Below are 15,859 nucleotides of genomic sequence, written 5' to 3' on the forward strand. Positions count from 1 at the left end.
TCCTCTTTTGCTGATTAATCTATTCAAATTAAAAATCTTTTTTTTTGTATTTTTTATTAAAATAGAAAATCTAGATTTTTTTTTCAAAATCAAATTAAATTGCAAATGAAAATTAATTTTTTCACATGATTTTCTTTATTTTACTCAGAGAATTCAATAAATTAATGAAATATGCTACCTTTGCCTGGAAATAAAATCTTAGTTCAATCACAAAAAAATCAGTTATTTCAAAATATTCCGTCGTGTGATATGAAGGAAAAACCATGAGACACGCCCTATAAATGTTTCAATCCATGTCCAGAAAAAATTCTGCTTAGATTTATCCGCGGAAAAAAGTCGAAATATCCAAGAAAACTCCCAATTTTTTCCTCCTTTTCCCATTTTCAAGAGAAAAAAATCAATTTCTTCCGTTTTTTGCTGATTTTTATTGAAATGCCATCACCAAAATCGCTAGGAGGCTTTCTAAAGATTCAATCAATTGATACAGAAATGCGGTAGAAGTGGAATTTCAGGCATTTATCCTGGTGGCCATTCAAGCTGCCGGCCTCCGAGGACGTGCAAATGTAGATGATAGACACTCTGGCACCCATCAGGGCCATTATTGACCACCAAGCGGAATCCATTGGGTGCCTTTTCCTGCCCCAGACTCCCGGCGACCTTCATCAAATGCCCCAAAATCTACAAAAAAAAAAACAAACCAAACGGGAAAAAAATGAAAAACAGTTGAAAATAGGGGAGAACCGGCAAAATTTACATCTTTATCCTCATCCTTTGCCAGCTCAAGCATTGCAATTCTCTTCTTTGGTATCACGAGGAAGTGCACCGGAGCCTGCGGAGCAATATCATTGAAAGCAAGGCACGTACTGTCCTCGTAGATAATATTAGCCGGAATCTCCTTGCTGATAATCTTATCGAAGATTGTGGGCTGAGCCGCAGCCCCGGAAGCTGCAGCCTCGCGGGCTTTCTGAGCTTCGTCGCTGAAAGTACGAGACATTTGTTTGTTAGGACATATCCAGGAGTTTCTGTACACAATTGGGGTGATCAGGAAGCGAAATTTGTGCAAAAGCGACATAATTTTTCTAATTTTTATAAAAAGAACAAAAAAGAACTTTACTTTGTGCAAAAATCCGCTCACACTGCAGTTTTTACAGAAAAATCTCTAACCTCAAAAATGGTTTCGTGTGAGGGAGACAAAGATCACTGCAGAACTATAAGCTATCTTCCTCACACTTACAGTTTTTCGCAATTTTTTCGCATTTTCTGGCGATTTTTCCCGAAAAATTAAGGAAAAATCAAATAAATACGCTCCAAAATGGAAAATTATGAGTTCTTTTGAAAATTGAAAATACCTAAACGCCAAAATCAATTTAAAATTCATTTTCTAGTTTTTCCATAAAAAATCCTTAAAAAAAAAGCCCTCAAAACCAGCCCCCAAAGGCCCAGAGAAGCTGGAAAATTCCGTTAGCCCAAAGGAAACTAAAAAAGTGAATTTTTTATCGGGATCGGATCAGCCGTTTTGGAATAATTTGCTTACTAGGCTTACTAAAAACGAATTTTCATGATTTTTAACACTCTGGAGGACAAAACTGGTAATCGCTGCCAATTCGACTTTTTTAAACCGCCATAGAGATTAAAATCTATCCAATTTATCTTGATAAATTCTACATCTATTGGTAGGCGACTTCAATACTAGAAGTTTGTCGAAAGAAAATCTAGAAAAACTTTTTCTTTATAGTAGAAAATTAAGCTCAAACTTTGAGGTTAGAAATTTGTGTCCTCCAAATATTAAGCATTTTCTTAAAAACAGAAGCTATAATTTATTATTTTTCTAAGCTCTTTAAGGGGGGTCTCTTGGGAAAATCGTTAGAATTTGCTCATTTTTTAATGTTGTAATTTTCGGGGTTTTTCTTAAACTTGGTTTTCCGATGTTGATTACATTTGTAGTCTAATTATTGAAGTGTAAGAAAATCACTTTTCGCTATCTTAGGTGCGGCGCCATCTTGTGATTTTCCGAATTTTCCACAGAACTGCCCTAAAACACAAAGGTAGGTTTTTCTCAGGATCTACTGGATGGATTTTGATGGGGTAAAAAGCAAATGAAAGAGGAAATACCAATGCAGATTTTGATGTAGCGGAATTTTGAATTTCCGTTCTGGGGCTGAGAAAAGTGGAAAAATGTGACTTTTTTCAGATATTTTTGACGCTTTTTTACTTTTCTCAGCCCCAGAGTGGAAATTCAAAATTCCGCTACATCAAAATCTGCATTGGTATTTCCTCTTTCATTTGCTTTTTACCCCATCAAAATCCATCCAGTAGATCCTGAGAAAAACCTACCTTTGTATTTTGAAGAAAATCTCAAGATGGCGTCGCATCTAAGATGGCGGAAAATGATTTTCTTATTCTTCAATAATAAGTCTTCAAATGTGACCAACATTTGAAAATCAAGTTTAAGAAAAACCTTAAGAAAAATAAAAACATTGAATTTCATCAGCTCTCAAAAGAGACCCCCCTTAACACATTTAAGTTTTTTTTCTCAATCCGCCATATTGGTATGATGCGACAAACACCAAAGAACGCCTTCAAAGGCCGCCATGTTGGATTCTTTATGAACATTCTCATTTTTCTCTAAAACATCGTGAAAAAAAAACCTTTAAAAACTCACCAGAAAAGACTAAAGAAAATTAAAACAAAAAAATCATCCATTTGACCACATTTTTATTTTATTTTACATTACATTAGTAGTTCAAATTAGAGGTATATATAAAATATTTTAGTCACGAGATTTAACATTTAATTTTCTCATTCATTTTCTTTTCTTGCTTGAGGCACAACACATTCCCTAAAAAACTACGGATCTGACCATTTCCTTAAATGCAAATTCGATCTGTTAAACATTCTCTGTTATATTTAAAAAAAAAAAAGCTGACTAAAAGTCCCTAAAATAAATCTTAAAAATATTTTACAAAAAATTCTTATCGCCATCACAAAATATTTCTTTTTTTTTCTTTCATAAAAATTGGTGCATTAGTCGTACCACAATTTTCTTTTAATTTGAAGAAAAAAATATAGGATTTTTAGAGATTTTTTTCTTCTTTTTTTTTTACAGTGTGGTAGAGAAGCAAAAAATAATAATAATTTCAAACTTAAAAAAAAGAAGAGAACGAACTTTGATTTCTTTTTCTAGGATTCTAGGATAAAAAAAGAATTATTATAGCATAAAAGCAAATTAATAAAAATGTTTTTTTTTTGGAGATTTAACTTTTTTTTCTTTAAAAATTGATTTGTTTTCTGAGATTTTTCTTTGAGGCACTATTTAAGCTTTTTTCTTTAGGAAGTTTTCTATAATTTTATAAAAAATTATTTTTCTTCTTTTCTATTTTATTCTCATTAAAGACAGTTTACAAGTTTTTTTTATTTTTTCATTGGAAAGATGGAGAAATTCTTGAGAGAAATATTAATAAAATTGGTTGATTTCTTTTTTGGCTACAAACTCACGTTTTGTTTAAGCAAAAAAATAATTTGGATTAAATTCTTTTCATTGCGCCAAGAATCTTCTGGCATTTCCCTTTCCAATTAATTCTTTTGCGCAATTTAACAAAAAAAAAATTCATTAATGTTTTCCTTTTTAAAAAAAAAATTAAAACCAAAAGCAATTTGCAATGAATGTAAAAAAAAAACTCAAATTGAGGATCCTTTTGGCGCAAATAAAATATTACATTTACATACAAATAATAAATCATCCTCTCTTGTTTCACAGCGTGTCCTTTTTTCCTTCCTTTCTTGTCGTCTTCACAACTTCTTTCCTTTTGTTTTTTTTGCAACAACTTCTTCTTTCTAAAAATCAATAATATTCTTATTTCGATCGCGGAAATTCCGTGCACTCTTCCTCACACTACTTGATGACCTCTTATTCTTCGAGTAAGACCGCAATTGTCTATCACATTTGAATGGCGAAGCATTATTATTCTTCGTACGCTTTGTTACTGGGAGAACGGCAATTGAATCTGCAAAGAGAAAAGAAAATTCTTTAATTAGAATCATTTCCTTTGAAGAGAAAAAAAAAGAAGAAAATACTTACTCGGAGTCTTGGAGATTTCATAAGATTTGAGAATTCTCTTCGTCTCCTTGAGTTCCTTCATGAGAAGCTCATTCTTCTGCCGCTCCATGGACAATTCCATTGATAGCTGTGCCTTGGATTTCGTATCCGTCAAGCAGAGTAACCTACAGTCACAAAAAAACATAAAATTTGTTAATAAACTCATCCAAAGACCCAAAAACTGCCCCAAAAACTACTCACGGATGATTGAAGATGGAATTGGGTGAAGGTCTCTGCTTTGGATCTGGATGCGTCATCAATTTAATGAGATTATTGAATTCACTGCTTAGCCCCGGAAGTTGCGGAATATTCCCATCGCGGAGTCGATGCCATTCGGGCCCATTCTTCGGCAGTGGACCACCCCCACCGGCTTCATAAAGCGTAATCCCCAATGAAAAGATATCCGCCTTGGCTAGATGTGAGAAATCATCACGAAGTATCTCCGCGGGGAGGTACCGACAATCACCTTCCTCCACTTGGGGATCCAACACAGACGTCACATGGCCCAAATCACCAATCTTGTACGTTATCACATCACGTTCCGTATCGTCGAAGATCTCCTCAAAGCCATCGTCGGGATTCTCGACTGCCGTTAACCTGCAACGTCATCAAATTCAAAATTTGAAATTAAATTTTGTCATGAAAGCTGAAGGTTTGCTTTGGGAATAAATATGGCTGAGAAATAAAGGAAGGAAGGAAGACGTACCTTTGAGGAACTTTCGTCAAAAATATATTTCCTGCCTTGAGATCCATGTGAACCAAATCATTCGAATGGATGTATCTGGAAAGAGATTAAGAAAAATATATTTAATTATTTCTCGTTCTATGGTAAAGCTATAAAAAATTATTAAAAGTTTTTATTATTTATGAATTTTTGATAAACAATTATTAAAGAATAAGAAGTTTTATTCTTAATTCAAAAACTTTCAAATTGATCAAAGAAAAAAGTATTTGTGGGACTTGCAGTACTTGCAAAAGTAATTATAGTATTTAAAAGGAATTAATTGGTTTTTAAAACTATGAGTTGTTAAGCATTGTAAATTAATGTTGTAATTGAGACCAAAAAATTGCGGTAGCTATGTAAAATAAAGGACCGAAATAAATTTAAAAATAGGTTAATGCATGTTAAAAAATTAAAATTTAGTTACATATTATATTCTTTGATTATTAAATTGTATAAATACAAAGATAGAAACCTAGAATTTTATGTTTTAAAGTTAAAAAAAAATGATTTTTTTTAGAAAAGTATTTAAAGTATTTGAAGTATTTTCGGTATTTGTAAAAGTATTTCTAGAAGAATTTAAAAATTCATTTGTAGAGTTTTTATGAGTTTTAAATGAAACTGAAATGTATTTTAATAAAAATAAAACAAAGTACTTATGAGAATTGAAAATTGAAAAAAAGGTTTTTTATGAACTTAAAAAACCTAATAAAAAAATATTGAGAGTATTTCATTAAAAAAAAACACTCTGTGGTAGGTACCTACTTATTAAAAAAACTTATTTATTTAAATTCACATTAAACCTACATTTTTTTAAAAATTTTCGTTAACTATAAGTACCTACTTGAAGTATTTATAGGATTCTTGGTATTTCTTGAATGATTTATAGAATTTTTATAATGCTTTATAAGTTTTTTTTTTCAAAATTTATTATTATGTTTTAAGCGTTTTAAACCCTATCCCTTTACCCTAAGGTATTTGATTTTAGCTTTTATCTTCATATATCAAAATTTAATTACAAAAGAAATATTTGAAATGTTCTTAGTAGGTACTTATGGTATTTACGGTATTCTTACAATTTTATTTTAATTGGCAAAATGAATGATATTATGTAAAAATTGTTGAATTAATAAATTAAAATATTCTTTGCTCTCGTTTAATTAGTTAATGACAAAATATTGTTCAAATTATTTCGACGTGCCCGAACACAGGAGCACACAGGAGTATGGTTCATAATCTTCGGGCGTGTCGATTTAATTCTAGATTTATATTTAAATAATTATTTAAAGGATTTATGGTGTTAATGCAATTTTAAACTGATCAGTATTTAACAAGAAAGTAAAATTAAAATTAATCTGTAAACATTAATGAGATATAAATTTCAAGGATTTACCATTAAAAATTCATTTAAACCTTTTCATAAAAATTAATTTTCAATTCATGCAAAGTCTAAACTAACTAAAATTCTTAGAAATATAATATTTTTCCTATTAAAATATCCTTTATTTTGGGGCAAAAAATATTCCACAAATATCCCTTTAAAAGATTCCATTAGAGAGAAAAGAGAAAATTTAGGACATTCTAATGAAATTCATTCTAGACCAATTTCTACCTAAAAAAAATGTCATAAAATATACCTGAAGAACAAATTAAATATAGTCTGCTGGATTTTTTTGTAGCAGATTAACTACCTTCCATGGAAATTTCTTCTCATGAAATTCTCCTCAAGTTTTAAACCTTCTTCATTTGATCTTTTGGTACAAAAATTTGTGAGAAAAATTAGGTTTTTCTTACCTCAATCCTTCTGTAATGTGAATGAGGAGTATTCTGAGCTCAGTTTCATTGAGATGGCGCATTTGAAGGAGGGATTGGAGGCTCCCACCGTTGCAATACTCATTCTGGATAAGCATGTGATTATTTTCAGCCCAAGCTGAATAATATCGCACAACATTATCGTGTTTCCCCAGCACAGCATGGGCCCAAACTTCGTTCAAAGCGATTCGTCTGTTTGAGAAGAATTTTTTTAATTTAAAAGAAATTTTAAGAAAAAAAGATTTTTTTTAAAGAGAAGAAAGAAAGAGAGAGAGGCGACTTACTCGCAGGCACTCCCAGCAATTGGCTTCTTGCTCTTCTTTATGGCATAAATGCACCCATCAAGTCGATTGAGACACTTGAAGACATGCCCAAACTCCCCGGCCCCAATCAGCGAAAGCTGCACAAATTCCCGCTCATACCGACTGATGTTTGTGTCCTGCAGAGCGAGTCTCTTCGGTGCCTGACGCACCTCACATCCCTCATCGTCCGAGAAGCGCCCATCGTGACACCCGGAGCCCATCATGTGCGCCGGGAGGGAGTGATTGTGCATCTCCGACAGCTCCCACCGCGTTCGCTTCTTCGTCTTCATCATCATCCCGTCTGGCGTGAAGGGATTCACATTTGCACTGGGGCGCTTCTGCTCCAGGGTGAGATTGTGCACGTGCAGGGGGAGCATGCGTGCCTTGAAGTGCTCACTCGCCGGCAGTGGCGTTGAGGAATGATCAATCGGTCTCGCCAGAACATCCATAAATTCCGCCTCACTCTGCGACGTATTCCCATCTTTCCCCGCACCATGTCTCACCTCACTCACCGTGAGCTTCTTCAGGATTGTCTTGGGGGTTGCTGGGGAATCAAAGAGTCTACCCGGAAGGAAAAGAAAGCCATGAAGTGAAGATTTCTTCGTGAAATTCTTCATTTTTCTTGATTTTCTCGCAAAGAAACTCACTTTTACTTCTTTTTTCGATTTATGACTTTACACTCTGAGAGATTTTTCTCTACTAAAACTCTCTGAGTCCCTTTAAATGCCCCCTAGACGGCATTTAAAACCCAAAATGCCTGAAGAAAAGACAACTTAATGACCCTACAGAGGACCTTTAAATTTATTTTTCTACCTCTTGTGCTATTTTCTTGTTTACTACAAGTGTGTGCATTGTCTGCGTGGCAAAACAACGCAAGAACGAACCATCTTACCTTCTCCGAATCCCCCAATCTGCCCAGAAAAAGCCAAACATTGTCTTTTCGCAGGAATTTAACAAAATAATCTTCAACAGGAAATAAAATCTTTGCAGTTTTTGATTTATTTTCATGGCAATTTGAGATTTCAATGCGATTTTGCTATTGGAATGATTGGACGATCAGGAATACAATTTGATCATCTTCCCTGCCCTCTAATCCCAGGCATTAAAAAGAAATCAGGAGGAGACTTACCTTAGAGCTCGAACTTTGCGATAAGGTGGTGACATGGAGACATTCTTCTTGGGACTCAAAATAATGTTTGATTGCGAAATATCCGCGAGAATATTCCCGGATTCCGGTGAACTACCGAAGAAGAGCTTCCGCGGCTGTGGTGGCATCCTGTCCGGACTGATGTCTGCACTGGAATTCATGTCCGGAGACGTGTCAACACCACTACTTTCTGTGCAAATTTCCATTGTTTTCCTGTCTTTCTGCGGAAATTCACGCGCTCCACCACTATGACACCATAAAGATGCACTCACTGCCACCCACGGGAAGTCTCTTTGGGGGCACAATTCCGTGTATTTCCGGTCTTTCTGCCCAAAAATACCTGATGCGTCTCTTTCTCCAAAGCAAAAAAAAACTTCAATGCAAAACAAACACACCGGAAAAAGGTTAATTTTGTTCTTTTTTCACGCCGATTTCACTTCTTCCCGATTCACCATGCACTTATAGAGGAGTTTTGGGTACCTTTTGGTAATTTCACGAGGAATTAAACAAGTTTTTTTGGCAAAATTTACAAAATAACATAACACAATGCCGAGCAATGATTGACAATACGCATAAGTGGCGTCCTCCTTGTCCAACGCTTTTTACGGCGAACGCGGCGAATTGAGCAAAAAGTCCATGGAAAATTTTGAAGTTTAAACCGTTTGTGACTGTTGCAAACACACATAACCTCAAAACTATTCGAAACGTTCCAAAACATTTCTTGAGAATCTCCAAAAAGAACTTTTTGGGGGATTTTGAAGCACTTGTGGGGCGCTAAATTTCATTACAAACATGTCGAAATCTTCCTCAGAGGTCTGACAAGCAGATGTCATCAAAACAACATGAGAAATTAATAAATTCCTAATCATTTTGCAGCGAATAACATCAGCTTTGCGGGATTTTCATTCCGGAAAGAACATCAGCAGCCCAAGGAAGCTGACAAAGAGAAAATCCTCCAAGGATATTTCAACAAAGCTCACAGAAAATTCCCCACCAGCTAAGAAACGTCTCTCAGACGATTGGCTGCACGTCTTTGCCCCGAAGAAGGTGGAAGATCTCGCAGTTCACGCCAATAAAATCCAAGAAGTTGAGAAATGGCTCGATGGGGAGCCGGCAAAGATGAAAAATCCCCTCCTCCTACTCACAGGACCAGCGGGATGCGGGAAGACAGCTGTGGTTAAAGTCCTGGCGGAGCAGAAGAACTTCGAAGTGTGCGAATGGATCTCTCCGGAGGATACGTGCAAACAATACCGGGATGCTGATGATGAAGGGATGGAGATTCGTGAAACACAATCGGAGAAATTCCGTGAATTCCTCTTCAAAGCTTCCCGGTATAAATCTCTCTTTGCCAAGTCCAACAAAAGGCTCATTCTCGTGGAGGATTTCCCGAATTTCCTCCTGAGAGACAATCAAATCTTCCTCAGTATCCTCGAGTAAGTTCCTGGCACATTCCTTGGGGATGAAGCATCAAAGATTAAAGCAAAATCTTCCTTTCAGCTCGTGGAAAATCTACGGGAAGTGCCCACTAATCTTCATAGCAACAGAGACAAAGAGCAAAGAACTGAATATTTCTGTGAATCTCTTCCCGGATTCCGTGAGGAGCACCTATGGGATCTCCAGTATTAGTTTCAATCCCATTTCAGCGACACTCATGAAGAAGGCCCTGCTGAGGATAACCAACGCCCTGAAGCAGGAGGAATACAGCAAGATCTACAAACAACCCGCCCAGGAAGTTGTGGAGGGTATCACATCCTCAGCCATGGGGGACATTCGGAATGCCATTCTCAATCTTCAATTTGTCTCTCAGAGAGGTGAGTGGAGATGGAAAATAATTTCTGATTGATTTTTTAAATGAAAATAAATTTTGCTGGTCAGTGAAAATTTGTTTAGTCAGTGAAAAATATTTTTGATCAGTTAAAAGTTTTTTACGATAAAAAATTCTTTAAAAATTATTTTGGTATTTTTTTACGTTAAAAAAAGTAAAATAAAAAAATAGAAATCTTGGTTTTGTATTCCAGAGTAAATTATCCAAGATCTTGAAAGGCTTGATAACGAGAATTTTATCCAGGATTTTGAACATTTTAGAGAATATAAAACCAATAATTCAATGAAAAATTTAGTAAAAATAATAAATAATTTGTATTTAACTGAAAATGCATTTATTTAGGTTTCCTAGATAAATAAATGAATTAAAAAAATAAGTTGGATAAAATTAGGTTTTCTTTTATTCAAGAGCGATTTGTCCAAATTCATTAAGATAAAAGAGATTTTTTTGCAAGAAAATATTTCAAAACATAATGGCGTTCGTTGAAAATTTAAAATTGTAGATAATTGAGATAAAATTAATACAAAATCAATCTCCATCATCTCACAGAATTTGTAGGTGAAGAAAAGTCTCCTTTGATTGTTTTTGATCTTTAAAAGAATGGCATAGTGTTCTAATCTGATCCTGTACTGGCTGGATAATTTATTGATTTTATCCGTATTATCCAAAGTATCTAAATTTTATCTCTAAAAATTGTGTAAAAATATCAAATAATTTGTATTTAACTGAAAATGCATTTTTTTAGATTTCCTAGATAAATAAATAAATTCAAAAACTGAGTTGGATAAAATTAAATCTTTTATTCAAGAACGATTTATCCAAATTCGTTTAAAGTAAAAAAATTTGCAAGAAAATATTTAAAAAAAAAAATGGAATTCATTGAAAATTTTAAATTATAAATAATTTAAAGAGAATTGAGATAAAATGATTAAAATCGATTCACATTATCTAAGAGAAATTTTTTAAAGATTTCCTTGCCTGCTTCACCTTTGTACAGAAAAGGCTCTTTTGATTGTTTTTTTTATCTTCAAGAGGTACCGGCTGGATAATTTATTGGTTTTATCCATGTTATCCAAAGTCTCCTAATTTTTATTCATTTTGGTACAAATTCTGAAACAAATCCTTTTCTTTATTCTTGAAAAATCTGATAATCAATAATTTAATTATCTTGAATTCTTTATCCCAGAATACGAACAATTTATCTAAAATTAAAATGTATGACCGCCATTTTGTTTTTAAACATTTTTCTCAAGAAATGATCTTAACTTCTGTTCTATTCAACCGATTTTAATGAAAAATGTCTTGAATGAAAGGAAATTTAATTTCTCGCAATTTTCTTCCTAAAAAAGCATTTTAAATCATTTTTTAAACTCCCTAAAAAATTCCCTTTCAGACGCAACAGTAAAGATTAACATTGAAGCCACAAAGGCGCCAAAGAAATCCAAGGGCAAGTCAAGCAAATCCTCATCTGGAACCACCAAGAGGCTAAAGACCGTTGGTCGTGATGAAACAATCACCCTCATGCACGCCATGGGAAGAGTTTTCAATCCAAAATGTGAGTCTCAGCCGCAATGTTGATCATAAATTCCCATTTTCATCCCATCTGTGTCTTTTACTTTTTTGCTTTATTGCCGAGCAGATGAGGATGGCGTGTTGACGCACAATCCCGAAGAATTGGCTGAAGATTTTTCAACGCAGCCACACAATTTTATTGCATTCATTCACGCAAATTACCTCCAACACGGTGGAAATGTGGAAGATTGCGCAGAAATTGCGGAAAATCTGAGTTTTAGTGAGTATTTGAGTAGAGAATGGCGCTGCGATGACATCCCCGTGATGGCACTGATTGTTGCCACGCGTGGGACAATGGTGCTCAATGCTACACCTGTTTCCGGATGGATTCCCTGCAGAGGACCCCGGAAGATTAATCCAATTAGCAGGTAAATTATTCTTTTTTTTTTATTTAAAAAAATGTTTAAAAATTGTTTAAAAAAATTTTGCTTTTAAAGCCACGAACAGCACGAGAAGATCTTCAATTTGGGCTATGAAGGATTCCATTCAATGGCCACAACTGCTGCAGATCTCATTCAGTACGCCACAATCATTGGAAAGGATCAAGAGACAATCAGGAGGGAATTAAAAGAAGCTGATTACGATGAAATTGTGATAGTTTGATTTTTTTTTCTTCTTTTATTTATGATGGATGGACCTTAATAATAATTAGAGAACGTTGATTTTGGTATACAATAATGGCAATGATTTCTCTTTAATTAAATAATAAATTATACAAAACTAATAATATCAATTAGCGATACTTTTTTTTTATACTGAACTGATGTCAAAGAATTGCTTCTCAAAGAGAAAATTGACCTCACACACGCGCACACAATGATGGAAGAAAGAAAAAATAATATTTACAGAAAGCTTTAACACCTAAATCTAAATTTCTAAAGGAAAAATACATCTTAAAAATAGAATTTAAATTTTACAAATTTTTCTTTTTTTTTCTTTTAGTCTCTAAAGAGTATAATAATAATAATTAATTTTCAAGGATAGCTTCTGTATGCCTTTTTCTTGTGAAAAGTCTTCGTACACTAATTTTTTTTTCTTTTTTTCCTACAATGAAACATTTTGGTTGTTTTTTTTTTTACGACAAAAATTGTGACATTTGGACTATGGAATATTTAATGCTTAAATTGGTGTCTTAAATGCACGAATTTATTCGGTTTTGGTGGGTGCTGCTGCAGCGCCCCCGCCGCCCAAAAGCCCCCCAAGGATGTCCTTAATCTTGGCAATCACGCCAATCTTGCACAATCCGGGATAGTAGACGGTGAGAAGGGTGGCCAAGTAGCTCAAGAGGAGATTGTCAATTGTGGAGCCAATCCAGGCTAAGAAGAGAAGAATTCCGCTCACAACCACCACGAACTGAAAGCAAAATTTCATTTTTTTTGTATTTCTTTTTTATTAGAAAATAATTTATTAGCTAAAATCGGAATATCGGTCAAGCCGTTTTAGCTAACATGGTTGCTCGAATATCGACAAATTTTCCGATTTTATTTGTTTGATTTTGATCAAAGTTGGCTGAATTAAAAAGTATTGAAAGCTCGTTAAATGACCGTAAGAGGCGCTTAAATCAAAAACAATTTTTTCGATAAACTCATTGAAAACTAACGATGTATTTTTTAAGATTAAAGATTTAATTTAACCGCTTTTATGTTGTTTTTTGTAAATTTTTTCTTTTGTAGAAATTGATGTTTACTTCAAAATCGGACAAGCGGTTTTGCTAAAGTTGTATTGAAGTTTTTTTTGACAACAATGAAATCGGATGAGTTGTCGGATTTCAGATTTTGGTTGACCTATCTTTAAATGATCTGTTATTTTAACTCTTTAAGAAGGATCAAAATGTAATAAAGATTACCAATATTCCAAAATGGCGTAAGGGGGACATTTACAATTTTTAGAAAAATTAAATCTAATAAAAGGGGTTCTTTCATCAATACATGGGACATGATTTCATTCAAGGATGCAATCAGGATACGCCTTAACTTGTAGATAATTAAGAAGGGATCATAAATCAACTAAATCATAAATAATGGGATTAGTTTGGAAAAATTCGTAAAAGATTTGCCAAAAAATTAAAAAAAAAAAATGACGTCAACATTGAACGTTTTTTGTCTCTTTAACTACATAAAACTATGTATTCATGCTACTAATGCTTCATTAAGGAATTTTGCCAAGTTATTTCTATACTTGTTGAATCCATTCATTAAAAGTGACAGAAATAAAATGTATGACGTCATTTTTGCATTTTTTTTAGTCAAATCTTCTGTTTCTCTTAACGATTTCAACTAATTCCAGTTGAAATTGGAAAATTTTAAGATTTCTTATTCTCATTTAAGTCTCTTACATGATGACACGTGTTCTGATTAATTATTCGAATAAAAGGTTTTCGATATGAGTAACGGGTGAACTCCTTCTTTTCCCTTATTTAAGCATATCAAACAGGTTATTTTAAGGGGGTCTCTGGGAGGGACTTTCGTATTGTTTTCGTTTTTCTTTAAGTTTTATGTATAGACTTATTTTTATTGAAGTGTAAAAAAATCAATTTTCGCAATTTTAAGTGCGATGCAATCTAGTAATTTTCCGACTTTTCTCCACGTATTATAGGGTACGTACCCTAAAACACAAAGGTAGGTTTTTCTCAGGATCAACTGGATGGATTTTGATGGGGTAAAAAACAAATGAGAGAGAAACTATCAATGGAGATTTTGATGTAACAGAATTTTAAATTTTCATTCAGGAGCTGAGAAAAGTGGAAAAATGTGTTTTTTTATTGATATTTTTGATATTGGATGCTTTCACAGCACTTTTTTCAATCAGAACGTTTTCTTTGGCATCTTTTACGTGAAATTGATGCATTTGTGAGTTGAAAAAACCTATTGAATTAATAAAATTTGGAAAAATAAAATGTTTCACCTTTGAGTCTACGTAATGACCCAAAAAACGCGAAAGGATTAAATCTAAAAATCTTCAGAAATATTTTTCTAACTCAAAATCATTTCTTTTAAATCATTCTGTCTTATTTTTTTTAAGTTTCAATTTGTAATTTTTCTATACATAGTGCATAATATCCTTTAGAAAATATATTGATTTTCAATGAAAAATAAAACTTTTCACTGATGAATGAATTTTTCAACTGAAAAATAGAGAAAGTTCTCGAAAATTTCTTCTCACTTCATTAGCTACACCCTGTGTTGCACTGCGAACAGGTAATCGCCGCACAAAATCAGTGCGCTCGCGTGCATTTGACCCCCAGGGAGGCAAACCGGGGGGAACAACAACAACAACAAAGTGGAGCGCCCTTCATTTGGGGTTTTATCATTTGAATCTCATGCAAATGATGAAGCAAATAACAGAGGTAAAGTAAAGATAAAAAAAATGACTCACGAGGGTGGATTTCTTCTCCTTGGCCGCAATGATGGTGTGGAAGATGCCGCAGATGCACTGCTTGGCATTGAAGATGGCCACACAGATCCCCTCGAATTCCTTCTCCTGCACCCCCGTCCATTTATCAGGCTTGAACAGCAACTTCCCCACAATGGGGTACACGTAGTCGAGGAGATTGAACCACAGCAGGGTCAGCGCGAAGAGGGTGAGCTCCGAGAAGTCGAGGTACCACAGCAGAAGGAACTGCAGAGTAACTGCGGCAAAGATTACGGCTGGATAGAAGGGCTTCTCCCACGTGAGAATCCTACTGGCGTGCAGAATAATCTCTCGCCAATCCTCCAGATCGTGCTTCAGCTTATTCAGCTGCTTCTTCTGCGTGAAGGAAAAAAAAATAGAGCAAAAATCAATAAAACATGAAATGCAACTTTTATCAATGTTGGGGCGCGGAAGGCAGAAAAAATCGATGCGCAATTTGAGGGGAGATGATCTCCGTTGTACCTGGTCGGTTGTCCCGAAATTCAACAAAGTCGTCATCTTTGGTCTTTCCTCCACTTCCTTCGCAAACTCTTTAGCACACACTAAATGGGGATTTTCTTCTCTCGCGAGAGCTTAAAAGTTTCCTTGGAAATTGTGTTTTGTTTACACTTTCCCACTGCTGCGCTATATTTTTCCTCTCTCTGTGAAAAAGAAAAACTGGAATAACCCTTCGGAGTTTGAATGATTTGTGATTCTTCCGTTGGGCAATGGATTACATTTATCATAAACAAAGTAATTTTATTCTTCTTATTCTTACATTTCTTATCACTTGGCTTACTGGGATTGAATTTTCTCTTAAATTAAGTAATTTTCCAAAGAAAAATTCAAGAAACAAACTCTCACCACAGGAAATTCCTGGAGAAGAATTTCACAAAGAAAGCAATATCAGTGAATTTTTCTCAAACCCATCGAGTAAGGGGCCTAAACAGCGACATCCGGCGACTTGAGCAATCACTTCGCCGTGCAGTTCGCT

General features: G+C 34.3%; 4 protein-coding genes across 4 annotated transcripts; 1 reads left to right on the plus strand and 3 right to left on the minus strand.

Moving 5' to 3' along the window:
• Nucleotides 1–401: 401 nt before the first annotated feature.
• On the minus strand, nt 402–1,112 carry LOC129789773 (adenosine 5'-monophosphoramidase HINT1). The gene is made up of 2 exons (XM_055826824.1): nt 755–1,112; nt 402–678 (listed from the first exon to the last, which is right to left on the minus strand). Exons 1-2 carry the CDS (start codon nt 1,070–1,072, stop codon nt 517–519), a joined length of 480 nt encoding a protein of 159 aa, XP_055682799.1. The 5' UTR covers nt 1,073–1,112; the 3' UTR covers nt 402–516.
• Nucleotides 1,113–2,698: 1,586 nt separating this feature from the next.
• LOC129789631 (wee1-like protein kinase) lies at nt 2,699–8,670 on the minus strand. Its single transcript, XM_055826605.1, has 7 exons — nt 8,061–8,670; nt 6,914–7,492; nt 6,612–6,821; nt 4,803–4,877; nt 4,298–4,693; nt 4,079–4,221; nt 2,699–4,004 (listed from the first exon to the last, which is right to left on the minus strand). The coding sequence occupies exons 1-7, from the start codon at nt 8,282–8,284 to the stop codon at nt 3,835–3,837; spliced, it is 1,797 nt and encodes a 598-aa protein (XP_055682580.1). The 5' UTR covers nt 8,285–8,670; the 3' UTR covers nt 2,699–3,834.
• Nucleotides 8,671–8,782: 112 nt separating this feature from the next.
• LOC129789660 (cell cycle checkpoint protein RAD17) lies at nt 8,783–12,215 on the plus strand. Its single transcript, XM_055826652.1, has 6 exons — nt 8,783–8,891; nt 8,955–9,511; nt 9,576–9,889; nt 11,297–11,458; nt 11,543–11,843; nt 11,913–12,215. The coding sequence occupies exons 1-6, from the start codon at nt 8,871–8,873 to the stop codon at nt 12,076–12,078; spliced, it is 1,521 nt and encodes a 506-aa protein (XP_055682627.1). The 5' UTR covers nt 8,783–8,870; the 3' UTR covers nt 12,079–12,215.
• Nucleotides 12,054–15,555, minus strand: LOC129789765 (ADP-ribosylation factor-like protein 6-interacting protein 1). Its single transcript, XM_055826814.1, has 3 exons — nt 15,349–15,555; nt 14,851–15,222; nt 12,054–12,828 (listed from the first exon to the last, which is right to left on the minus strand). The coding sequence occupies exons 1-3, from the start codon at nt 15,382–15,384 to the stop codon at nt 12,622–12,624; spliced, it is 615 nt and encodes a 204-aa protein (XP_055682789.1). The 5' UTR covers nt 15,385–15,555; the 3' UTR covers nt 12,054–12,621.
• Between the last annotated feature and the right edge of the window lie 304 nt (nt 15,556–15,859).

The sequence above is a fragment of the Lutzomyia longipalpis genome, chromosome 2 (genome assembly GCF_024334085.1).
Source record: "Lutzomyia longipalpis isolate SR_M1_2022 chromosome 2, ASM2433408v1".
NCBI classification, from domain to species: domain Eukaryota; kingdom Metazoa; phylum Arthropoda; class Insecta; order Diptera; family Psychodidae; genus Lutzomyia; species Lutzomyia longipalpis.